At 35.4% G+C, this 27,042-nt stretch overlaps 2 protein-coding genes across 4 annotated transcripts; one reads left to right on the top strand and one right to left on the bottom strand.

The window, feature by feature from the left end:
* Positions 1-27,042, top strand: LOC129747395 (uncharacterized). Of its 3 annotated transcripts, none has more exons than XM_055741595.1 (4): positions 1-150; positions 26,018-26,106; positions 26,169-26,380; positions 26,445-27,042. In XM_055741595.1, the coding sequence occupies exons 2-4, from the start codon at positions 26,084-26,086 to the stop codon at positions 26,807-26,809; spliced, it is 600 nt and encodes a 199-aa protein (XP_055597570.1). In that variant the 5' UTR covers positions 1-150; positions 26,018-26,083; the 3' UTR covers positions 26,810-27,042. The 3 variants fall into 3 exon arrangements, with proteins under 3 accessions (XP_055597570.1, XP_055597569.1, XP_055597568.1); XM_055741594.1 differs by having other exon boundaries at positions 26,174-26,380; positions 26,448-27,039; XM_055741593.1 differs by having other exon boundaries at positions 26,174-26,380; positions 26,445-27,036.
* On the bottom strand, positions 222-12,520 carry LOC129747394 (uncharacterized). The gene is made up of 2 exons (XM_055741592.1): positions 11,722-12,520; positions 222-701 (listed from the first exon to the last, which is right to left on the bottom strand). The coding sequence occupies exons 1-2, from the start codon at positions 12,485-12,487 to the stop codon at positions 265-267; spliced, it is 1,203 nt and encodes a 400-aa protein (XP_055597567.1). The 5' UTR covers positions 12,488-12,520; the 3' UTR covers positions 222-264.

Raw genomic sequence — 27,042 nt, 5'->3', positions numbered from 1 at the left:
AACAAATCAAAATAAAACACTTCTGGAAAGTATCTAGCGTTCAAAATTAGTCAGTTTTCGAAATTTAACGGTGCATTGACGACAGAAACAATGGGCAATGTCATCGGCGTGGAACAGGCTGGTTAGACGATTTAGAAGGCTCCACAAGCGGTAAGTAGATCGTACACTATTCAGGGGATTAATTTATTATCAAAGATAGACTTAAAAATAGGCGTGGAGAAATCAGATGAAGGTTTGTGATGTTTATCGATGTTCCCTCCCACACTAAGCTAGTCCTCGCAAACAGCCGCAGGAGCAGCCACTGTGCTGACAGCAATGGCTACATTTGCCGCATGTTTTGCACAGCGGCACAGAATGTTGGGCACAGGAAGAACATTGAGGCCTTCGCAGCATGTTCATGTGATGAGGATTCCAGAAGCGTGGATTGAAAACGGTTGGCATTCCTGCGCCATCTCGAAATGCTGCTTGGACGTCTCTGTTTTTCGAAGGTTTATCCATCAGATATTGATGTGGCTTTACCGCTGCGTGGGGTTCAGCGTATAACACGTGATAGTTAGAGGGATCGTCATGATCACTTGGGGCATCAAAATCTGCCGTCAATGGTTCTTGGTTCACGATGTACGTTTCGGGGTTGGCGTAGGCAGCCCGCTGCTTTCGACCGAGAACTTTTGGAGAGGTTTCCGAAGTGAGAGGGTCCAAATCTGGAATTTAATAAAATATCGGTATTTAATAATTGTCTGGTACAAACAATAAGTGATTATCACAGTTTGAATTCTAGATAAGTTTGAACACCAGAGAAATTTGACTAAAACATGCCACGAGGTTCATTTCAAGCTGATAGAGTTGCAACGGATGCAAACAGATAAAAAAAATGCGGATTCAATTTCTTCTAGAAAACGGAGAACTTTTATTTTTTTTTTTAAATTCAAATGGAATTGTCCTAAACATTATCTTCTGAGGTTCAACTAACTTTAATGGCTTTGAAAACATTCTTATTCTCGGCACGTAAAACAAACGTAGATATTTGCCTTGATAAAATTATTTGCCTCTGCTTATTAAGGTTTTGGTATAAAAAATGATCGACAAGGTAATTTTCTAATGGAATTATAAATTAACTGAATGGTAATATAAATTCCAAAAACATTTTTACTGAAAAATTTAGTATAAATCTAAATTGGCTCGAAAGCAATATCATACAATTTCTAGTGAAGTAGTTTCATTGGAGCTGCTATGCTCAGTAAAAATGATTATTATTATGATATATGTGTGCAGTACATTTCTGAATTGGAATGGAACACTTTTTTTTAACATCCAGAAATCCTCCTCAATAACTGGTTTATAATAACACCCTGCGGGCTTAAAATGCTAACTCTGAAAAGATTTAAAAAACTTCCATTGATTATGAGATAAAAAATCTAAAATTTAACTGAATCCTAACTTTATTATAATTTTTTTAACTCAGAGATCTCAGTAGAAAACATCTTTCTTTAAAACTTCTGAAAAAAATATAAGCATCAGAAGATTCTTTCTTTAACAAAATGTCAAATTTTCTTAAAATTAAACCATTAAAATTTGGAACATAGGGGAAACTTGTCTACTATCGGACACTTAACGTTTCTAGCAATAACTTCAAAAAAATAGGTTTGGAATCATTGGTTCTTCTACAGATTTGAAGAGTATCAATATTATGATCGCTAAATTTGTTGTCTATGGCCAGACAGTACGAATTTTTTCACCAAAATAGTCACCAATGGCACAAAAACTAAGCAAAATGACTTAAATCACTCGCACAGATCTTATGAGTACGAGTTCATCAACCAATCATTCTATGAAGCCTTTCATACAAGTTATTTTTGACAAACTTCATCATCGAATTTTGAAACCGACCATATACGTTTTGTAGATTGTGCCAAAAACTGACCTGTGAAAAATTTCCGCTCAATTGGACTTGATTTAGAGTTGTCTCAAAGCGATCAAAGTTCCGTTTTTGACTCTCAATAATCACCAAAGAAATCGGAGAGATTTAAATTTCAGTTTTGATACCAAATGACTAAAAACTGTTAAAAACTTCGTAATCTGGTGTTGTCTCATTTTTTTTTTTAAATCGGAATGGAATTTTTTTTTAATCACGAAAGGGGTACAAAGGAAGTTGAGAAAATCTAAATTTGAATGTTGATGCTAAATGACTTAAAAATGCATGAGATCTAGTGATACCTCTAGAAACATAATTTTAGTTAAAAATTGACTTTCTGGGACTTTCGGAAAGCGATTTGTCATACGATTTTTTGAGATAGCGTTCTAAGGAGTGTATACGAAAAGAATGCAGTACTTTGTTTCGTGAATAACTTTTAAATGCATGGATGGGAATTGATGAAATTTTCAGTGAAGCTACCTAGTGATGTAATGTGTACGGATACGAAATTTGGTGAAAATCAGGCTAGTGGTTTTGAGAAAGCGTCCAACACTGAAGTTCATTTACAAATTGTTTTGGACAGGATTGGAAAAAAAAATGCAAAAAAGACCCAGGGGGAGATTCAAAAACAGCTGAATATCAACTATTTGACCGACGTTCACATGGTAAATCGTTAGAGAAGTCCTAGAAAACTCAATAGTGAGCAACAATTTAAATAAAAGTGAAGATTATTAATTCTGTTTTATCAAGCTGACTTGAAAATAGGCCTAACTTCATCTCTACAAGGTAGAAAAGCTGTCCGGTAAAACTAACAGAATACGGTGGTCAAATCGTGCGCAAAATATTTGGACTGCTTGTGAGGAGATATTTTGAAAAATTTCGTGATGGACAGCAAAACGTACTTTTTAGCGGTCACCTGGCAGGTTTCCAACCAGAGACAATAAGAGGAAAAAATTGAAAAATTTGATGTCTAGTACTTGAGGAGGGATCTGTGGAAACTGCAAATTATTGAGTCTTTCATAACGATTGAGACGATAAATGGCTAAAAATACAATGAAGACTGTCTCCTAATGCGTCCGTTTTCTCTGCAAAGCACTTCCCGAATAGACCAAAACCATGGTTTTACATTGTAATAACAATGGTTTTCGTCTTTACAATGAAAAACAATGTAAAATTTCAATCCCTTTAAAAAGTAAAATTTGTGTTGTATTGTGAAATTACCGTAAATATGGCGATAACCATGAAATATATGGTTAATACATAATATTTCACTGTATGTACCTAGATAGCTAGGACTTCAAGATGAGCGTGTACGGTTTGTTATGTCAATGTGAAAATTTTCCTTGTTTTGTTTGAGTGGTACCACGCGAGTGGAAAACATTTTACTTGATTTACTTGTGCTGGATCGGATGAGCAAAGATTTTTATTTCAGTGGGTGAACAATGTTAATAATAAAATTTTCATGGTTTTACCATGAAAAAATGGAAGCTGTTATTATCATGAACTTTACATTTTTGGACTTTCTAATGTACGGGAAATCACCATTTTTTCCATGGTTACGCTGCATAACAATACCCCTTTTTCAAGATAATTATCGTCAAAACTATGATTATTATAGTCGAAAACTATCAACTTCAATGTGTATTCACGGTATCGTGGATCGTAAAAGTCATGGTCCAAGCCATCAAAATCATGGTATAGTGATTATGAACTTAATGGTTTTTTCATGGTGCAAGTCTATTCGGGTTCAATAGGTTTATACAAAGTTTATACTCAGTTTAAAATGGATCTGAAATTGTGTCATTACGCAAACACTTTGGAGGAGTGTTAAAAAGTCAAACATGTTGTTTTTTTGCCGAAGGATGACAATTGGCTAAACTTGTTATGACTTCGAACAAATTTAAAAATTGGAGTTATTTTGAAGGTTAAGTTTTGGGAAACAGCTAACGTAATCAAAAAGATCGATTTAAAAAAAGGTGGTTCATAGTGAGCACTATAGGTAGCGCACGTGTTGCCCAAAAATTAATGTCGAAAAATTTCTTCATTGGACGCTTTCTCAAAAACCACTAAACAGAACATCACAAAAATGTGCATATGTGAACATTATATTACCAGGTTACTTCGCTAAAATTTTGTTCAAATTTACATCCATGCATTCAAAAGTTATAACCAAATCAAAATATTGCTTTTTTCGAAAACACTCCTTATATCGAGATTTTTCGACTCAAGTTATTTGGCATCGTGTGTGTGCTCCGAAACATCCAGGCAAGACTCGTCAACGAAAATTTCTTGGCTGGAAACCTTCCAGGTGCCCACCAGAGATTTCGTTTTGCTGTCCATCACGAAATTTTTCAAAATGTCTCCTCGCTAGCGGTCAAAATACTTTGCGCGTGATTTGACCATTTTATTTTGTTTATTTTAGCGGTGGGAGCTTTTTATCGTGTAAAAATGAAGTCAGGCCGGTTCATTAATCAGCTAGACGAACCAGGCAAAAAATGTATCCTTTTATCATTTACCCTAATGAAATTTTCAGATAGCGTTTGATTTAAACTCTCCCATTCCTTACATTCATGGAATCAATCATCTACACATCTCACATCACATTCACATCAAATCTTCATAACTTTAGCTTACTGTTTTATCTTCTAGGGCTCCTTAAACGATTTACCATATGAAATTTGGTAAAAATAGTTGATTTCGAGCTCTTTTTTGGTCTCCCAAATGATTTTTTTTTTATTCTGCCCAAAAATTCTGTTAATAAGTTTTTGTATTGAACTCTATCTAAAAAAAACTACTTGACATATTGTTACCAAATTTTGAACACCTAGGGGTAGAATGGCAATGGAAAATCAGATAGGGGAGATGAGGGCATAATGGTCACCTTAAGGAAAACGCTTATTTTACCATAGAGAACAGTTATAATATGTGAATTACATCATTGTTTCGTGTTCAGACACTCAAATAGTCTATTGCCTAATTGGCTGAAACTTGAAAAAGAAGGTAAAATCGTTTAAAATTGCATTTGCGAATGCTGAAAACCAGTCACTGTAGGGGCATAATGAGATCCCCCCCTGGGTCAGTATAAGCACAATTAATCGGGGCGCGATGAGCGTTTTCTGCCGAGGAATCTAGCAGCGAATTCAACTCGACGAAGTCAACTGAATAATAGAGCTACAGCTTGACTTATTTCATCTGACGATTTGGCCTATTGGTAAGGTGTCGGAGAGGTAATCAGTAGACTTGAATTCGATTCCTGGTCGAGGTGATTTTTTTCATTTACCATTCACGATGGATGCATTTTGCACTAAACAGTGAGGCGTAGATCCATCATACAAAGCAATAAAAATATAATCTAGATCTGTTTGTAGTATTCAAACAATTCACACACGCTCATACTTTATGTTTCTTGTGCTTTGTTTGGCGGATGATGCTTCTTGCCGTATAATGCAACAATAACAAAAAAACAATCATGAATGGCATATGAAAAAAAACCACCTCGAACAGGAATAGAACTCGACTCTATTGATTACCTCTCCGACACCTTACCAATAGGCCAAATTGTCAGATGAAACAAGTCTAGCTGTAGCTCTATTATTCAGTTTACTTCATCGAGTTGAATTCGCTGCTAGATTCCTCGGCAGAAAACGCGTTTTAAAATTGATTAAAGTCGCAGCCCGTGGCGTAGAGGACAGCCTTAAAGTCATCTAAGCCAGCGGACATGAGATAGAATCTCGGTCACGACACACATAGTACACTTTCTGTGGGTTGGTGGGTTTAGCATTTGTAAGATGCTAGCCTTCATATCCTCGAAAGATGTACGCTTAGAGTTAAGAAAAAGGAACCTTTTCGAGGAAACATCAAGTTTCATTGAGATCCTGTATGTGTTTGTGTTTATTAAAAAAAAAGTGAAAAATCAAATATTTAATGACGGTGAAAATTGAGAAACAATGGGTAAATCATCCCTATGAACATCGATGTAACCTGATTCATCTTGAAACGCTATCCCGTAGAAGGAAGTTCCTGCAATGTTTATTCACATTCGACTTACTGAGCGGCAATATTGAAAACAACGATCTCCTGGATTGCATAAATTTGTATGCTCCTACACGCCCGCTGAGGAACCAAATGCTTCTTTGGATTCCATCTCATCGAACCACGTATGGCTACTACAACCCAATAGACGCATGTAATCATTATTTTAATGAGTGTGTTAGTATTTTTGATTTTGGTATGTCTAAGCAATCATTTAAAAATAGGTTAAGGCATCTCTTAGAACAGGGGTGAGCAACCCGCGGCCCGCGGGCCGCATGTGGCCCACGAGACCCTTGTGTGCGGCCCGCGAAGCTTTTTCAAATGTTTATGCCTCAACTTTTTTCTACCATGGATAGTTAGGAAAATTTCAGGATGTTAAATTTTTTCTGGCATTTAAGCGTTTATTATGTTCTGTTTAAGGCTTAAATGCAATATTGTTTATTACCATAACGTTACATTGGAGTGTTTTTCTTTTATTAGTATACTTTTTCCCTTCTACTTTGAGAGCAAAATCCATTAACGTGAGTCGGAATAACAGCCAAAAATCGGAACCTACACATAGTCAAAGGAATTTCGAAGCCGGTTTAGTGAAGTCATAACCTATTTTCATTTCAAGCAAAAATATAAATTTGAATTATAAAAAATATGCTCAGCAGATTATTTTTTTAAATTATTCTATCCAATGGCAAAAAAAAATTTAACTTAAAACTTCTGATATATTTTTTTTTATTTCTGAATATTGACGAAAATTACGAAAGTTAAATAATAAAGCCTTGGTGAACGATTTTAGATTGTTTATCAACATGAATCAACCCACAAAAATTATAAGTTCTTGATAAAAACAATTGATATCTTAAATTTTGTGATTCCACCCAAAATGTCTTTGACGATTATCTGTGATGCTTTTTTTCAGAAATTTGATAGAAAATTGATCACAAACATCGTTTAATTGAGTAATTTCACTTATAATTCGTAATCCACATTACCAGAGTCAAAATATAGCTTTAGAAATCCTATCGGAATGATATCTTAATAAGATTTGAAATGATGAAAATGAGGATAAAAATTCTAGAATTTAAAAATGGCAAAGATTTAGCGAGGTACCTTTTAAATATCGGGTTTTTTTTATAAAGCCGTGTTGTAACTGCCGCGAATTACTGTTTTTGTAAACGTGAATTCGTTTTTTCTTTTCTATTTCAGTTTTTTTTCGCCAAAAATTTGTAGTTATGAAAAATGACGTGAAGTTCTAACAATTATCACAAAATAAAATTAAGTGCGGCCCGCCGACAAGATACCAAAATTAATTTTGCCCGTTGGTTCAAAAGGTTGCTCACCCCTGTCTTAGAACAATAAGTGTGTGCGAATCAATATTTTTTCGAAGACTAATAAATAAATAAATAAATTAAATCATGTTGCAGTGCGTACATTTTAGATCAAGATGATTTTAAGGTCATTAAAGCTTATTTAGTGGTGTTCAAAAATTATAAGATTTTCGTCACTCTAGAACCTAGCTGGGTATTTTTTATTATTTCTGTAAAGATGATGAGGATATTTCTTTTTTTGTGAAAAATTAATACTATATGTTAATACTATACTATTAACACTTAGGTGAACATATTCCCATCATTAGATTTGTGCCAAACATTATTGTAATATTCGAAATATTGAAAGTGTCCGTCTTACCCGATTTTCCCCTACATATTACATTGCTAGGTAACTTCTCTGAGAATACTATCAATTTTCATTCACGCCTTCAAAAGTTATTTACAAAACAAAGTATTGCATTTTTTTCGAATACACTCTTAACATGCATCATTTCACCGTTATTGAGTGTGTGGTCTCGGCGAATGTAAATCAAAAATTTTAACCATAATTTTGGGTATAGATTAGACTGCCCCAAATTTGTATGGGAAATTTAAAACCTGTAAAATGTTATACGCTGCAGGCTAAAATTGGTCCTGGGACTAGTACAAGATCTCATGCCAAATTTGGGCCAGATCGGACCACGGGAAGGGGTCGCTCAACGGGCCTGAAGTTTGTATGGGATTTGATTTTGAGACATTTTGTTCGAGAGGAACATGAAAAACCAGTTTTTCGTCAATAACTTCTGTCTCCCTCGACCGATTTCTTTCAAAAACAGGTTTTCTTAAAGCCTAAACTATGACAAATATTTCATATGAAGGTTGCATTTCAATTAAAGTTAAGATAAAAAAGTTATTAAGTTTCAAAAATTGGTTAACTTTTTTAAGGATGATATTCACCACTTTTTTAATGAGGCGAATAAAGTCCTACCAGAACACTCAATGCGAAAGGCATGCCGTTTCGTCAAATAATGACCGATTTTAATCATTGTTGTTGCGCTCGATTGCACTTTTTAATGTTTTTCTAATATTTGAGTTTGGATGATATTCACTTGATAGTTCGGAAAGAAGTAAGGGCGGAAAAATGCTTGACAATTTAAATAAATTGCATAACCACAGGGGCTTAGGAACATGACTGGACGATTTGTGATGTCAATAAAAAAAAAACAGTTTTTCATCAATAACTTTGGTTCCCGTCGGTCGATTTCTTCCAAAAATAATTTTTCTTAAAGCCTAAATTATGAAAAAATTTTCATCCGAAGACTGCATTTCGATAAGAGTTTAGAAAAAAAAAGTTATGAGGCTTCAAAAATAGGCTAACTTTCTACGGTGGTATTCATTACTGTTAATGAGGCGTCAATATGTTCGACCGGCCCAACTCATCAACAGTGATAAATACCATCCTTTAAGAAAAACCGTTTTTGAAAGAAATCGGCCAATGGAAACCAAAGTTATTGATGAAAAACAGGTTTTTCATGTTTCTTCCGAGCAATATGCCATACAAACTTCAGTTTCGTTGAGCGACCCCTTGCCGTAATTCGATCTGTCCCGAATTTGGCATGAGATCTTGTACTAGGACTAGAATCAATTTTAACCTAAAGCGCATAATATTGCTCAGGTTTTAAATTTTCCACACAAATTTGGGGCAGTCTATTGTACATATATCCGCCTTTGGGTGGGGTTTATGTTTCATCTTTTCTACCTAACTCAGAATCTTTTTTTTTTTCTCAAAAAATCTATTCAGAATTGTTGTTATTCTCAGAACCAACCGCCAACATATTTTTATATCGAAAAACACATGGACCAACGCTTTATGATGCCAATGAAATGATAATTTTTCGAAAAAGGTTCTTTTATATTTTTCTCACGTTTTTATTATATTAGCTGTAGCTTTCTTTTGATACACAATGAAGGTTAATATTGATAATTGATTCCAACAAAGTGTTTTATTCGGTTTAGAGTGAATTGTGTTTATGTTTGAAATTTCTTTTTTTTAATGTACGCATTAAGTTTCAAAGAAATTTATTTGAAAACTCTGTTACCGTGCATGCTTCGAAAAGAAGCAATTGCTACGATATTGTGTATAATTTGAACTTTATTAATTACTCTATGAATAAAAAAAAGATTTTGAATAACTTCACGTGTCAATCTCATTATTTTTTGTAATAAAAAACACTCTAAACATCTTTTAATTTAAATTTATCTTTTAATTGGCATCACAAATCGTCCAGTCATGTTCCTAAGCCCCTGTGGTTATGCAATTTATTTAAATTGTCAAGCATTTTTCCGCCCTTACTTCTTTCCGAACTATCAAGTGAATATCATCCAAATTCAAATATCAGAAAAAACATTAAAAAGTGCAATCGAGCGCAACAACAATGGTTAAAATCGGTCAATATTTGACGAAACGGCATGCATTTCACATTGAGTGTTCTGGTCGGACTTTATTCGCCTCATTAAAAAAGTGATGAATATCACCCTTAAAAAAGTTAACCAATTTTTGAAGCTTAATAACTTTTTTATCTTAACTTTAATTGAAATGCAACCTTCAGATGAAATATTTGTCATAGTTTAGGCTTTAAGAAAACCTGTTTTTGAAAGAAATCGGTCGAGGGAGACAAAAGTTATTGACGAAAAACTGGTTTTTCATGTTCCTCTCGAACAAAATGTCTCAAAATCTCATACAAACTTCAGGCTCGTTGAGCGACCCCTTCCCGTGGTCCGATCTGGCCCAAATTTGGCATGAGATCTTGTACTAGGCCCAGGACCAATTTTAGCCTGCAGCGTATAACTTTTTCAAAAGTCGGGTCATTTGGGGCAGTCTAGTATAGATGTTTCATTTCAATTCTATATTCAAAATATTCTTTTTTGTAAAGTTAAGCTAGTATACAGTACTGAATAAAAAACGGCTTGCATTCAATATTTTCAAATCCCTATGTCTTTTGTCACATAAGGAATATCAACTTGAGATATTGAAAATTAGACATAAAGACTGAATAAATGACGTGAGCTGTGGACAACTAAAGATTAACATATTATACCCAGTTTCGAGAATCAAACCCATGCCATTAGAGGGATCAGCGATTACCGTCTTACAACGCTAACAACTCAACCACTCAGACGTACGTACGTTATTCTGATGAATTATAGCATTTTTGATAACCTAAAGACTGGTGGAAAAATTTGGAATCGTTACACATTTAAGCATAATTCGTACATGATTCGTGTTCATTGTTTATTTAAAACGTATTTTCAAGCAAATTTGCTTAAAAAAAACTGAACGGATTTTAGCTTGTAGCTTACGAACATCTTCTTGAACTTGGTTTTCACCATCTTATCGGATTTATTTTGTCCATGCGAAAACTGACTTCTACTACAACTATTCTTATGCTCGAAGAACGAATGCAATTTAAGACAAGAATGTTTCTTTTTTTTAAAAATACATCATCAAAATATGTCAAGCTGAGTTTTCTTATGTGGCAAAAAAAAAGAACTGTAGTTTTTTTTTGCTCCAAAACCTCTTTATGAATGTCTAATTAAAACTCACATTTATTTGAAAATCAATATAGAAACTATTGCATTTTCAATCAATTGAACCAGGGATTATTCAATGTACTGAAGTTGCATATGACCTGCTTATAGTTTTCTCTTTATCGTAACACTGATATGCATTAAAATGACTGAAAGAATGCAACTTTTTTTTTATTTAGCTTGCGTACTGATGATCTACATAAATACTGATTTTTAAAAAAACTCAAGCTTTTGTTTCCAAAGTCAATTAAATATTCTAAAAAATGTTTCAAATTTAAATAAACAAAGATTATTCAGATTTTATATTTGAGGCGCTTGGAATTAAAGGGATGCAAGTGCCTGTATGAGAGTTTAAATTCAATAGAAAAAGTGTTCAAATTTTTTTTTTCAATTATTCGAGTTTTGCACCAGATGTATATTGAAACATGAAAAATCGATAGGTCATTATACTTAACTCAAAATTGATGATTTTGTACTAGCACCCATCTGATCCTGAGGGCCTCATTTCCAAATACATGTGTATGTCTTCTAAATGTATTTTCAAATGAAATTTTTCAAAGCAAACAAAATTCAATTGATGTTCTGGAAAAAATGTACCATCTCTACAGTTTGTTCCGAGAAAAAAACTATGAACCGATGTACACTGGAAAAAGTTTAAAGTTATGTGCGTTTCTTTGAAGTGATTACAAACTAGAAATAAACGCAACTTTAAAGGAAAAACGATCCCGAAATTTTCTCTTAACTCTCTGAATTGTCATTGGCCCATACGACCTAATTAAAAAAAAGCAGCACACTTAACTTCACTTTTAATTTACAGTTGGAGAGCTAGATGAACACTTTTACGTTTGAACGTAAATTTCATAAAATAACATGAAATAAACATACCGCTAGTAACGGTGCTTTCAGTTTCAGCTTCCGGATCAACCATCAGGTAGCTTTCCGGTTCATATCCGAGTGGGACCATCGAAGGTTGAGTTTCCGGTTTCTGTGAAGTTTTTCTTCCCCCGTTGGTATCCTTGGTCTTGGCGCGCTTCTTAATCTCCTTCAGGGTTCGTGATTCCAAAAATTTCGAATCCTTTGGAATATCAACGGTTGATTCAGTGTCTTCTTTTTGGGCTGCATCCGTAACCTCTTCGATTGAATCGGTCTCCAGAGGGATTCGTTGCGTGGTAAGATAACGACTGACATCGGAGACATCCTTTTCAAATTTTTCCTGACTTTCATAGTCTACGGTGAATCCATCTGTGAACAGAATTTCTTTCTCCTCTTCCGTCAGTTCCTCGGCATCATCTGTTGCCCCCGCCTCATGGCTAAAAAGTTTAACCGCTTCACCGATTGTGATCCCACCCTCACCATTTTCACCACTTAACAAATCCAACAGAAGCCCATCATCATCCTCCGTATCGACGGCATCCGTATTGAGCTCTTGAGAATCTAACGTCACTTCATCGGAACCAATTTCCTCCATCTCCTCGACAGTTTCCAGCCCATCAGGCTGCGCGTATGAATCACCATCAATTTCTCCATCTCCTGCTCCCAAAATCTCTAACGATTCCTCAACCGATCGCGATTTAGCGTTTATCAGCACGATCGACACTAACACTAGCGTTATCAGCAAGACCGTGGCCACGAGTGCGCGCATAATGATCATATCACAGAATGTTCTCACTTGTACAACTTGGACATTCGATCGTTATCTTAGGCGCTCTCGGTCGAAAGTGCTGACTTTATAAAGGTTGAAACCTTACACCGAGCGCAGTTGAAACGATAGGAACGTTTCGCATGTTTTTGATATGGTGCGCGCGATTGCGCGAAACGTGATAAACTTCAACATAACATATTCCGGAGATGTTGATGACCGTGTGGTTTTCGGTACGGTAAATATTCAACATATTGTTACTTTCCAATCGCTTTGGCACGTCTTGGCTTTCATTCATATCTGACTACAATGTAGCATCCTTGAGTAAGAAATGTAAATAAGACTTCAATGCTTTTGCTCCAATTGCTATCCCATTTAAACGAAATTGATTCTGGAAATTAAAGAGTTTCGTAAACTTCTAGCCGGTAACTTCGTTCTAGCATAAATTCAATTGAAAGTTCTCATGTTGAGCTATTCGTTCATTCACCCTATCTTTCTTCACTGGGCAACTTTGAAGAAGTCTTCCAAGAATAAAACAGTTGAATTTCTGTTTAAAGAAGCGATACATTTGAGGAACCCAAAAATTTGATCAGCTTGTCAATTTCGTGGACGGCGGCCTTTCAAAATACATGTTTCGGCAAATGAACTGCTATATATGTAACTTTAACAGTGATTATTAAGAAGCATACAACACTGAATTCGATAATACCTTATCACTTTTTCAAATTATGTTAAAGCTGTCAGAGGATATATTAGTTTATTTTGTAATCAAGTGTTTTCGGAAAAATGGGCCTCAAACCGTAACGTAGTACTTTGATTGCCTAGTTCTAGACTGAGAAACGGCAGAAAACATAATTCCTAAGCTGTCCAATATGCGTGTGTGTAATTTGATTTATTTCGCCCTGCGCATGGAAGATACCTGGAGGTCGGAAGTACGAGAAAACGTAATTTTGGGGGCCATCAAACTACAATGGCGACACCTACCATATTGAAGATCATAAAGATGCGCCCTGAGAGAATTTCTCGACTTAGTTCCACTAAATAGGCTAACGATTTTGTTTGATACACCGCACACAGGGGTAAAACATGAAAAAGGCGATCAAAACTGTTTTCTGCCGAAACGGTACGTTTTAGACCTATAGTGTCTTCGAGACGAATGGCCAACATCACAAGGGCTATAAAATTAGTTTTTTGAAAAATCGATTAATCCACCTAGTAGTGAGTTAGAAAAACTAACTTTTTTAATATCCATTTTAGAGCTATATTGTCTGAGAAAAGTTTTGAGCTTGTACCAATTCTAGCAACATTGCTAAAGAAGTCATAGCTGTAACATCAATCGTTTCAAAGTTATGACAATTTTTAAAAAAATAACATAAATTTTCAGTTTTTTCAACATAACTTTTTTGCGCGTGATTTTTCCTATAAAATATGTTCTAAAGAGTTTTGAAGGCAAAAAAGTTGTACACTTTTGCTGAATATACTGTATAAAAATTTTGAAGTTTAAACGAGATATCTTAAAAATACTTAACAAAAATAGTCATTTTGAACTGTTCATATCTCCTGAGTTCGGACGAGTTCGTGAACATATTTTACAGTTTTGCATTGAGAAAAGTATCGCCTTTTAAACAATATAAACTCAAAGTGGCCAATTTTGATCTTCATAGAGTAAATGTCAATAGAAGTGAGATAAAAATGAAGTTTTTATACTAATTTGAGCCCATCTACCATCTCAAGTCCAAGTGGTTCAAGTAGGCCTACTATTAGGAATCCTACATGTTGCAGTCTAATAGTAATAGTTATGCTCAAATTAGTATAAAAACTTCACTTTCGGCTCACTTCTATTGATATTTACGCTATGAAGATCAAAATTGGCCACTTTGAGTAGTATATTGTTTGAAAGGCGATACTTTTCTAAATGCAAAATTGTAAAACATGTAACCGAACTCGTCCGAACTCAGGAGATATGACCAGTTCAAAATGACTATTTTTGTCAAGTATTTTTAAGATATCTCGTTTAAACATCAAAATTTTTATAAAGTATATTCAACAAAAGTGTACAACTTTTTTGCCTTCAAAACTCTCTAGAACATATTTTATAGGAAAAATCACGCGCAAAAAAGTTCTGTTGAAAAAACTGAAAATTTATGCTATTTTTTTAAAAATTGTCATAACTTTGAAACGATTGATGTTACAGCTATGACTTCTTTAGCAATGTTGCTAGAATTGGTACAAGCTCAAAACTTTTCTCAGACAATATAGCTCTTAAATGGATATTAAAAAAGTTAGTTTTTCTAACTCACTACTAGGTGGATTAATCAATTTTTCAAAAAACTAATTTTATAGCCCTTGTGATGTTGGCCATTTGTCTCGAAGACACTATAGGTCTAAAACGTACCGTTTCGGCAGAAAACAGTTTTGATCGCCTTTTTCATGTTTTACCCCTGTGTGCACCGGTTCAAAATCGCCATCAGATCCTCAAAGCTGAACTTAAAACCAAGCCTTAAAATAAGGTTGGCAGAATTTTTTCAGCACGTACCCGAGCCTGACAAATCCGGGCTATTTTATCTAAAGTCTGCTTCATTTAATATTGGAACAAATTCTTTTGCTCATTGTGGCGCTCCTAGTGGACGGATTTGGAAACTTTTTTCACCCACGTGTCGGGAAATTCATTACCTTTCACCATGTATTTATGTCATAACACCAAACGATAGCATTTTGTAAACAACCGCCATGGAAGCCGAACGGAGGGATCAAATTGTGCACAGTTTTCTTGAAAATCCATTGTTGTCGGCATCGAAGCTAGCTAAACAGCTTAAAATGCCCAGAAATACCGTATGGCGTGTTATCAAGCAGTACAAGGAAACATTGACGACGGCTCGGAAGCCGCATTCGAAGCGTCGGAGTGGAACTGTCGACCGGAAACTGCGTGGGAAAGTCATCAAGGCCGTCAAGAGGAATCCCAATCTTTCAGACCGCGATTTGGCCAATAAGTTCCAGGCCGCTCACAGTACGGTGCGACGAATTCATCTCCGGGAAGGAATAAGGTCATTCCGAGCCAGCAAACAGCCAAATCGGACGCTGAAGCAGAACAATGTGGCCAGAATCCGTGCTCGAAAGCTGTACGACCAAGTACTGACAAAGTTCGACGGATGTATTCTGATGGACGATGAGACCTACGTGAAGGCGGACTTTGGGCAAATCCCAGGTCAAAAATTTTATTTGGGGGGATGTACCTGCAAAATTTAAGTTCGTGTTTGCGGATAAATTCGCCCGCAAGTACATGATTTGGCAGGGGATATGCAGTTGTGGACAGAAAATCAAAGTCTTTCTCACTGACAAGACAATGACATCAGAAGTCTACAAAAAAGAGTGCCTACAGAAACGGATTCTGCCGTTTATTCGTGCCTACGACCGACCAGTAATGTTTTGGCCGGACCTCGCAAGCTGCCATTACAGCAAACGGTTATTACAGCGTAATACCGAAGGACCTCAACCCCCCAAACTGCCCCCAGTTCCGGCCGATAGAGATACTGGGCAATCACGAAGCGGAGGCTTAAGGCAAAGGGAAAACTTGTTAGGAACATGACTCAAATGAAGAACTGGTGGAATCAAATCGCCAAAACGGTGGACGAAAAGGGTGTGCGCCGCCTAATGTGCCGTATTACGGGAAAAGTACGAGAATTTCTTCGAAACAGCAATGAATAATTTTTTTAATTTTTTTTTATGAAAGAGTAAAGAAAATGCTACATTTGTATGAAAAACAAATTATGAATTCGTTAATAAATGACTGAACTACACGCAATTGTTTGTGTTCCAATATTAAATGAAGCAGACTTTAATGCACTCTCAACTTTATATCAACGTTGCAGTTGGCGAACAGTTATTGAAAAACTTATCCGGTACAACAGTGTTCGATGATTACTCTTGGGCTCGAACTCGCGGACATCAGCTCAGGAGGCAACTGACTTGCCAACTGGGCTATATCACAAGCAGGATTCAACACACGCGAGTGTCACAGCATGTTCAAAGGTTCAACTTTTCTCTGTTATCAAAAAATAAAAAAAATATGTTTTCTTCATGAAATTGTTACTTCGGCCCAAATGCACAATTGAAACGAATTTAGAAATGAAAATATGAGCTTATTATTTTTGCTTACATACCAATTCAAGTACGAACTTAACATGAAAAGTGTTTTTGTGTTACATGGCTGCATAAAAGAGACTTTTGATCCGCTTCTTTTTTGAAAAGTGAGACTTCAGAACTGATATTCAACTGGAAGCAACATTTTTATGAGAAATTTTTAGTATACTTTTGAAGTGTTCAAAACAATATTTCCTCCTGTCAACTTACACGGTGGGGCAAGGGCAAACGTCAAACTTTTAAGTAATTCATCTTCGAAACGATTTAATATGTTGGAAAGACCAGGAGGGGTATTCCGAATGTTGAAACTGAAGCGGATATTTAAAATTCTTAAATGTCTTTGTAAATGAAGGTCATTTGCTTTGAACAGCATTCGTTAAAAGTGGAATAACAAACATAAATTTATACTGCTGTAATACTGCAGATATATCAATGCAACTTGATAAAACATACAAACAGATATACGTATTAAATCCATTTTGAAGCCATTACTCTGACGCATCTGAAAATAAGCTTTGCATTTACACTTGCCCCAATATACGGGACAAATGTTAACTTAGAAATTTGTTTTTGACAACATTTTTGTATATTTGACTTTCAAAGAGAAAATTAAAAACGCGGAGAAATTATTGAGTGATGCAACTGATATTTTTTGCTTTAATAAATTTATTTAAAAAAGAAAATTGCACTGTATAAAATCGATAATTTTCATACCATGATAAGTGTTGTTTGGGAAAACTTCAAGCTATAATGTCTCATGTCAACGATTTTGGCATATGGCGAAACATTTTTTTAACATAATTTTGGCGCAAAAAGGATAGATATTCAAACTGCTTCGAAGGGTGAGAATGGTGGAAAAAGCTGTTTGAAAATGTTTAAAAAAAAGTCCTTTTCATGGTTTTTTTTTTCAAATTTCTATAGCTTATTTTTTAACTCCAAAAATACATCATCTAAAGCTAATCAGGGGCTGGAAGTGCTCATAACACAGAATTTTAGGAATATTCTCAAAAAACTGTCCCGATTCACGCTATTGATCGGTTTTCAAAACTCTATTCCATAAAGTACAATGTGCAATAAATTCCAATATGCGAATCTTTTTCTTTCAATTAGAAATTTATGTAAACTCAAGCCGGGTAAATCGGCCTAAAATTGGAAAAGATGGGGGAGCTCCCATGTAAGTTTAAGATAAAGAGCTTTTTAAAGAAGGGACCATATTTTAAAAGAGGATTTTTTAGCGTACTGATATTTGGCATAAGGGGATTTTTTTTATTATCTGACAATTTGCGCCGGGGGTCTTCAGATTTTCCCAAAATTGAAAATTTGGTTCATTTTTGCGACTTAAAAACACATGTATTTTTTCAGATTTCTAACATTTTTATTTTTTGAGTTAGCTTCGGTTAGATTTTTTTTTAAATAAAAAATAACCATTTTTCAAAGCTACATAACTCTGTTGTTTTCAACGGAAATTATAAAATAGCACATCAAAATGCATTGAAATTTTATCAGCTTTCCAAATAGAATAGTTGAAAAAAATTAAATAATGACCTTCAACATGAAAAGTTGTAAATAAACTTTAAATGGCGTCTAAAAGTACCGTCTGCACCACCGAATATTTTGCAAAAAATACCATTGTGTAGCTCGATTTATGATGCAACTTTCATCTGAAGACACCAAAGTGGGCCATTAACACCTTGAAGAGTTATGAAAGAAATAATGACAATAAATCCCTTTTTTTGCATCGAAAACAAACAATGGTTGAACAACTGCACTCACATATGGAGATAGCAAGCACTTCTAACAACATGGAAACAAAAGAACTTACCAAAGCAGGTAAAAAACACTACTTCTTCGTGCTTTGTAGATTGTTTGCAGCAAAACTGACTTTGAATTTTAACCAAAATTTTGAGTATCGTATTGTTTAAGTGATATAACTAATAATGGGAATGTTGCTTTTACAACCTGGTCACATACTATGTAACTTATTAATTTTTCGATCAAAGATCATTGTGAAGCATAATCAATGCCAATAGTAGAAGGTTCAGTTCCTGTGTTTGGGATCACAAAAATGTGATTAAAAAAGTTAAATATAGACGTGCTATACATAGTTTTTATATCAGGAGCTAAGCACTGGACACCACAATTCTTTCCCATTGATCAAAAAAGTTTGAGAAAGTGGCACAAATTTTGTAGAAATAATCAAAGAGCTCAGTATGGCCAGCCCAGGCTGTAAAATGATGGAAATATGATACTTTTACCGTATTCGTTTTCTACATTCGCCCAGTTTTGAGGTTTACCATACTAGAACAAACATAATTCGTCGTCAGCGTTTTGCTACCTCGATCGCTCACACACGAATCTTCAGTGTTCCACCGTCCATTTTAAATCAAATCAGGGGAATTACGGATGCAAAACTTAGCGCATAAACTTCTAAAAATGACAGTAAAATGTGCATAACTTGTTGTGACCTGGTGCAAAACTGGGTATAAACAAATACGTTAATAGATTTTTGGATATAACATGAAGTCAGTTAAGCTGCAACAATCTACCGCCCCTTCTTTCATAACAGTCCCATATACAAAAATAAGCAAGCGAGACAATCAGCTTTTTCTGTTTTGGAATATATTTTTAACTTGTGACCACCACTTTCAGCATAAACGAAAATCGTTTCTCGGTTGTCATAATAAATCGTTAGGCCTGAAATTTTCGAAATTGGGTTATTGGTAAGGTCGAGAGCGCCATTTTTATTCATTATGGGACTGTTAATCGACCATATTTGAAACCTTTTTCGAATCTACTAGCATAACAGTCCCATACAAAATATATTTTTCTCACCAAGCTACTTTCTAAGACTTGAATTTGATCATTTTTGAACTTCTAAATGCAATTGTAAGAAAAAGAAACATACTTTTGCAAAAATATATCATGAATTCCACATTGTAAGTTGAATCTTTTTACGATTTTTGATTGCATCCGATAGTTTTTTGCTCAGGAAGTCATTCCTAAGAAAGTCAGACCTGCCTTCGAAAACTAGTGTGCATCATTCGACATCAAGTGAGTTAAAAAAATGTTTAAATGATTCAAAGCAATAAACCAAAGACTATTTCGCCGAAAGAAACATTGAAAAGTAACCAAATCCGTGGTATTTCACATATGGGACTGTTATTCAGGTATATTTCATATAGGACTGCCACGAATTGATATTTTTTTCGAAATTTCTAGAACAAAACCTCTTTTTTTAGTCTTTTATGTTGAAGCCTTATGTTGACCTATAATGACGAAAATTCATATGGGACTGTTATGCGAGTAAGGGCAGTCTGAAAAGGACGAAAAAATAGTGTTTTTTACCTGCTTTGGTAAGTTCTTTTGTTTCCATGTTGTTAGAAGTGCTTGCTATCTCCATATGTGAGTGCAGTTGTTCGACCATTGTTTGTTTTCGATGCAAAAAAAGGGATTTATTGTCATTATTTCTTTCATAACTCTTCAAGGTGTTAATGGCCCACTTTGGTGTCTTCAGATGAAAGTTGCATCATAAATCGAGCTACACAATGGTATTTTTTGCAAAATATTCGGTGGTGCAGACGGTACTTTTAGACGCCATTTAAAGTTTATTTACAACTTTTCATGTTGAAGGTCATTATTTAATTTTTTTCAACTATTCTATTTGGAAAGCTGATAAAATTTCAATGCATTTTGATGTGCTATTTTATAATTTCCGTTGAGAAACAACAGAGTTATGTAGCTTTGAAAAATGGTTATTTTTTATTTACAAAAAAATCTAACCGAAGCTAACTCAAAAAATAAAAATGTTAGAAATCTGAAAAAATACATGTGTTTTTAAGTCGCAAAAATGAACCAAATTTTCAATTTTGGGGAAAATCTGAAGACCCCCGGCGCAAACCCGTCAGATAATAAAAAAAAATCCCCATAACTCAAAAATTGATGTGAAAAATGTTTTTATGGAAGTTCGTAACTTCCCACTTTGGGAAAAAAAAGGTGAAAAATCCGTAAATTTTAACATTATTTGAGTCATTTTGAAGCTAACAGAGTACAAATTTCAGATCTTGAAAAACAAATTTAGAGATCAAGCTTCAGTAAATAACTAATACCATCTTTGAATTGCAATTCGGAACTCCAGCTGCAGCTCTCATTTCAAAGTTGTTGGTTCTAAACCATGATGAGGTTTGATTTAAAAAAAAAATGCTTACAAAAATCTAAATTTGAATAAATTTTTACAAATTACATTTGTTTTTGGAAGGTGTAGCAATGCACACCGGGTCAGCTAGTGAAAAATAAAAATCGGTTCTCCAGTTGAGGGGCGCTTGGAATGGGTCATATGTTTACCTGTTGCTCTGGTCATAAAACAGAAATTGCCCCACCCCCTTCCCACCCACAATCGGAGGGATTTTTTTTTTCAACAGTACAGCAATAACACTCCATGTCGCTATCTTTCTACATAATTGCGAACGAATCGAATCCAACGACTAGCGAACGAACGACCAAGCAACATACAACAAAGCAGGATCATTCAAAAAATCATGATTATGAACACCATGATTCGATCCGATCGCAAGTTGTAACACACCGTGATCGGGGAGATTCGGGAGTTGTATCCTTCGAGATTCGTAGCTTGTCGTAACCACGCACAACAAGATTAATGAAAGATATGGGATAGCGTTGCGAGTGCACGCAACAGGATTTTTGCTGTTCTTGCATCTTCGAATCTCGGGTCACTCGTCGCTCTCTGAGATCTCTCCATGCAACATAAACAGAACACAAGGCGTCGTCTGCCAGTAGCAATTGGAACGAGTCCGAATGTTGGTCGTTCGCTGCTCACAATCGTTTGAAGCGATTTTTTTCCATCGCTGCGAGTGTGTCGAAAGGGGCTGTTCACTAATTACGTAAGCACATAGGGGGGGTGGGGGGGTTTCACGTTTGCTTACGATCTCTTACAAGGGGGGTAGGGGGGGTTTCCAAAAATCTTACGTAAGAAATGTTACATTAAAAGTTCATCACAGCCACAGCCATACGGAACCATATTACTCAGGTTGTTTTTACTCACTACCGATTTATTGGTTAATTTTGATGTTATGTTTTTTATCTTTGAATGTCTTGGAAATAATAAAAAAATTGCAGGTTCTATCAAATTTATAGAGAACCAATTCAAACCAATATGCCATCAAAAAAACTAAATCACATTGTTAAAAAAGATCGTCGGTTTTCGCTTTTCATCATAACAATCTTATGAGCTGAGAAATTCATATAAACAAAAAGGAAAATGGCGCGTTGTGACACCCCGATTTGAATCCATCATATTTCGAAAATGACTTCATCCAGAAATTTTTTTTTAATATCAGCTTTAATAATGAATTTCTAGACAGTTTCTTTACTGATAAGCCTGTGATGACCAACTCTAAATTTTACAAACGATTTACCAAAAAAAAATCCTAAAACATCATCGCTTACCGCTGAATGAGTCTGAGGTTTGAGGTTAGTTGACAACGTGATTACATTTCGTTAAAAAAATTTGCCATAATTGTAATAGTATATAATGATATTTTTTAAAGATTTTTAGATTTTCAGGTAAAAAACATAACAATTTTTTTATGGTACCTTGTGCTAACTTGATCTCTTATTTTTAAATCGGAATTTGGATTTTATATTGTTTATTCGATTGTGGAAATTTATTGAAAATTATTGTTACCCCAAACATGCTACGCCTTGAATAATGTTTTCTTCAATCGTTTATGACATTTCATCTGTTGTTTTGTATAGAAAATATTTTTTTAATTTTACTTCAAAAGTGCTTTGCTTTGAAGCATGTATGTCACATTTTTAATATTTTCAAACTATTTTTGAAAAAAAACGTGTCGATTTCTCAAAGAATAAAAAACGTAAGATCTAACTAGGGGGGGGGAGGGGGGTTTTCCAAAAATCTTACTTTGTCTTACCAGGAGGGGAGGGAGGGGTGAAAATTTCCAAAATCGTGCTTACGTAATTAGTGAACGGCCCCAAAGAGCATGAAAAAGTTTTTCTCACACTTATGTTCTTTGTTCACGCGCTCATTTTATTCCTCAAAATCCTAACGGGCAATTTGAGAGCAAAACGAGCAGCAAAAAAATTGAGCAGGGAGATTGGGTGTGCGCGCGTTTCGTAAACTCCCCGGCTCCCCGAAGTTGCGAAATGAGCGAGCGAAAAAACAAACGAGCACACGCCCGGGCTAGCTCACCGGGGGTTTGGATTTTCGTGCTTGCGTGTCGTGTATGAGCTAGCTGTTGTGCTGCAGGATTGGTGTTTCTTGGTTAGGTAGCTTGCGTCGGGCGCGGCACAAATGCGTCGGCGTTAGATGAAGACATTTTTTGTTCCATATCTATAGAACTAATCATACGAAAGAAACCAAATTCAATATGAAAGTTTCTTTGCTTATTCTACTGGGGGAGGGGATAATGGAAAGGGGGCTCTCATACAATTTATTGCATAACTTGCACTTGATAACTTTTTCAGCCAATTGCGCCAAATTCAGCAAAGGAGAGAAATTTTTGATGGCTTGGGAACAGTTCCTTTTCTGTGCATGAGGTTTTTAAATGTCGTCTAAATAAGTCACGGCTTACTTACTTGGAAGATTACTAAATTTTCTACACAAAGATAAGTATCCGTGATAATTTCCGTGGAAAGATTAAATAATATTCAATGATATAAATAACTACCAGTTGAATAGCTTAGCTCTATCATGGTGTTTAGTAAGGGGAATGGACAGGACATCAAACGATCGGAAGACTGCTATAGAATGGATTGTGGGTTCAAGTCAGCCGGAGTATCTCGGCAAATTTGGAATCATGAGTAGGTTACTAAGGTACCTTTTCAGGATCATATATTTGTTTCGAACAGTTTGAAGAGTGTGGTAACGGACCACTTGATTGTGCTGCAATTTTTGTTGATGAGTTAAACATAAACAATATTTGAATGTGCGATCGAGATTTCCCGTACCGACTCGGGTCGAAAGACCTATCAGTCACTGGTGGGTTTTCATACATACATATATACATACAATTGGGCCAAATGCAGCATTGGAGAGTTTATGGAATCAAGAAATGATTATTTGAGATTTTTCCATTCTACAATGGGGAGATAGACACAAGAGAAAGGTGCATTCATATTAGACTGGACCAAATTTGTATGGGATGATTTTTACAACAATTTTTTCAACGCGGCACCCCCTAGGTTGGTGCATTTAGGTGAAAAACTGACTTTCTGAAAGTTTCAGGTCATTTGGTAGAAGCACGAGCTGGCGTAAAGGACTTGAAATTTGTATGGAGATTTTCGGCAAAATTTATAAAAAACTAGTTGACCCGGTAAACTTCGTTTTACCTTCTAAAGTATAAATCGTAATAAATGTTTAATTTCATCTACACGTCCTTAACTGCATTGTGCTCGCCAATAGATTCTTATGGAAATCGTAACAAATAAAGTTTAATTTGTATTGGGACCCCCCTTTCATAAAAAGTGAGATTCTTGAAAGTATTATACAAACCATCTCTGACCCAAAAAACCCTCGGATACCAAATTTCACTTCATTCCGACCGACCATTCATACGTGATGTTATCACAAAGAAAACGCCTCCATTTTTATATATAAGAAGATATGAAGAAGAGATAACTTTGTATGGGGACCCCCCTTTCATAAAAGTGAGATTCTTGAAAGTATTATACAAACCATCTCTGACCCAAAAAACCCTCGGATACCAAATTTCACTTCATTCCGACCGACCATTCATACGTGATGTTATCACAAAGAAAACGCCTCCATTTTTATATATAAGACGACATACTTTCACTCTTTGTGTTCTAAAATATGTTTCCAGTATGCTAGAAAGCTCAGAATTTCTGGAATTGTAGTTCAAACAATAACAAACAAGTTTGTAGTAGATTGTGAAGCGATACGAGTTGACTGTGATGAGTTATCCCAATTGATCCCATTTCTTTAATATATCGCTCGTGCTTTTGCCAACTGACCTGAAACCTTCAGAAAGTCATTTTTTCACCTAAATCAACCTAGGGGGTGCCGCGTGGAATATAACACGGAAAATAATAAAAAGGTAAAATTTACCGAGACAGCAAAGGTGAATGCTCGCAAAAGCCAAAAAGGTAACTTCTACCTATTCGAGGTGAAACTCACCTCACAGCGAGGTAAAATATACCTGAAACGAAGAATGAAAAAAGGTACAATTCACCGAGAAAAAATGTGAATCCAAAAAAGGTAAATTTCACCTCGTAGCGAGGTGAAGTTCACCTGAATTGAGCTGAATCAAAAAGTATAATCCACCTAGAAAGAAAGGTAAATCCAAATAAGGTAAAACTTACCTCGTAGCGAGGTGAAGTTGACCTGGATTGATCTAAACAAAACGGTACAAATCATCTCGAAAAAAGTAAATATTTGACGAATCCGTTTATTGAGGTTAAGCTGTTTTGCCGTTTAGGAACAAGTTCTGCTTCGTGCACAATATGTGAAAATCGGAACAAAATGGTAAGTGTTTTCTTAGATTTCATTTAGTTGTGCTGGTTCTCTTCATAATACTTTGCTTTTGTTTCAGATCGGCCCACAGAGCTTCGTGTTGTATTCCCGTCAGCCTTCAGATATTATTCCGGACAAGCCGGACCTGACGAGCTTGGCGAACAAAGGACTTGCCTCAACAATTTTTAAAGAACACGGTGATATATCTCAAAAATAAATATAAGGTAACAGTTCCTATTTATTTCAAATAAATGCCAATTTTTTCATGAATTGTGTTTTTTTTTAATTAATTATTATTGAAGAAACCAATCAAACAAACAAGCATTTACCTTTTAAATCAGTGAATGGGAAAACGGTATTATTTACTATTTTGCTAGGTGAATGAGAAAATGGTAAAATCTACCTTTTTGCTAGGTGAATTGAAAAATGGTAAAATTTACCTTTTTGCTAGGTGAATGAAAAAAAGGTAAAATTTACCTCGAAAGAGGGGTGGAAAAAATTCACCTCGCAAAAAGGTAAATTTTACCTTTTTTTTATTTTCCGTGAAGGATTTTTTATATGGGCCAGTCTAATCCATATATTTTTTAATAGTTCGAGAATTGATCGATCCAATTTTGCATAGAGGAGATTTGGGTACTAACAAATAAAACCAAATCAGGGAGTAATTTTATGCAAGCAAGTAAAACATTTTAACATAGTTTAAGAATTTATGAAGAAACAAACAACTTCAAAAACATAATTATGATAAAGAACTGAAAAACATATGTAAAAAATAGAATTATTCTTCTTTGTATTGAAAATCGATTCTCAAGTTGCAGTTGATTTTAAATAAGGACTTTTAATACCTGGCAATAATTGAAAAATCTTATCCTTATAATTTTCTTTCATTACAGAAAATCAACTTTAACCACTCTTGGAAGACGCATTGTTTCCCAAAAACAATATTTGGCTTTGATGCAATGTTTGGATTATCTATCAGAAAGTAATGAAGACGGCGATATCAATTTATCCTCAATTAATCGTTATTTCTTTTTTTTTTTCAAGTATAGATATCTCCTATTTCGGCTTGTTTCTTTCCTCCGGTAATTTAACCAGTCTGGATAAGATCTATCAACAAATTGAATCCGGCAACCCAAATTTGATTGACATGCTGAATGAACTTTCTTCCCCGAGGGAGTGCGCCATGGCCACGCATCGGTTCATTCGTTCCTACAAAATTTTGATCCTGCCGGAACGGGCTCTAAATATTCTGTGCGGTAAGGCTTGAATGTTGGCTTGAATTCTGTCTTCTAAGAAAATCTCAATGACTTATCCTTCCAGCAGCCCGAAACGAAGGAATCCCCCGACGGCTGGTGGCCCTGGACGTTCTTAATTTGGTTCATCACGAACTTTCGGGACCGAAGCTGGAATTTGCCCGGGCCTATCTGCAGATGATGCAGCATCTGACCCTGCGAGGTTATCTCACTCCAACGGAAATTCGAATCGTTATCAGCCCCTATCTGGCCGTACCAGCTCTGTTTCCCGGAAGGAATTCTATGCAATTTATTGCCTCCAAGTCGGCCTGCCTCATGGAGGTGTTTTTGAGCACCCATCTGTTGGACAATCCTGAAGCTCTGTCCCACGAATTGGCCACCGAAACGCGTCGCTTTGAGCGGAAACGGCGAGATAGGTTTGATGATAAATAGAGAAAACATTGAAATTTAAAACAAAACAGCAAATATTTACATATTTTAATCTGCTAGGGACCTTGCCAGGAGCAGAAATATCATAGGATTCAACAGCTGGAGTTTGTTAGAAGTAGGGTTTTTTACAAGGGTTTTTTTGTCGTCCATTAGATATCATCTGTCTCATTGCCTTGGTACCGACTATACAACTAACGAGCTCTGTAACTAGCAAAAAATTTTGTTTGAGATAAAGT

Source organism: Uranotaenia lowii, chromosome 2 (genome assembly GCF_029784155.1).
Source record: "Uranotaenia lowii strain MFRU-FL chromosome 2, ASM2978415v1, whole genome shotgun sequence".
NCBI classification, from domain to species: domain Eukaryota; kingdom Metazoa; phylum Arthropoda; class Insecta; order Diptera; family Culicidae; genus Uranotaenia; species Uranotaenia lowii.
This window is presented reverse-complemented; position numbering and strand designations above follow the sequence as displayed.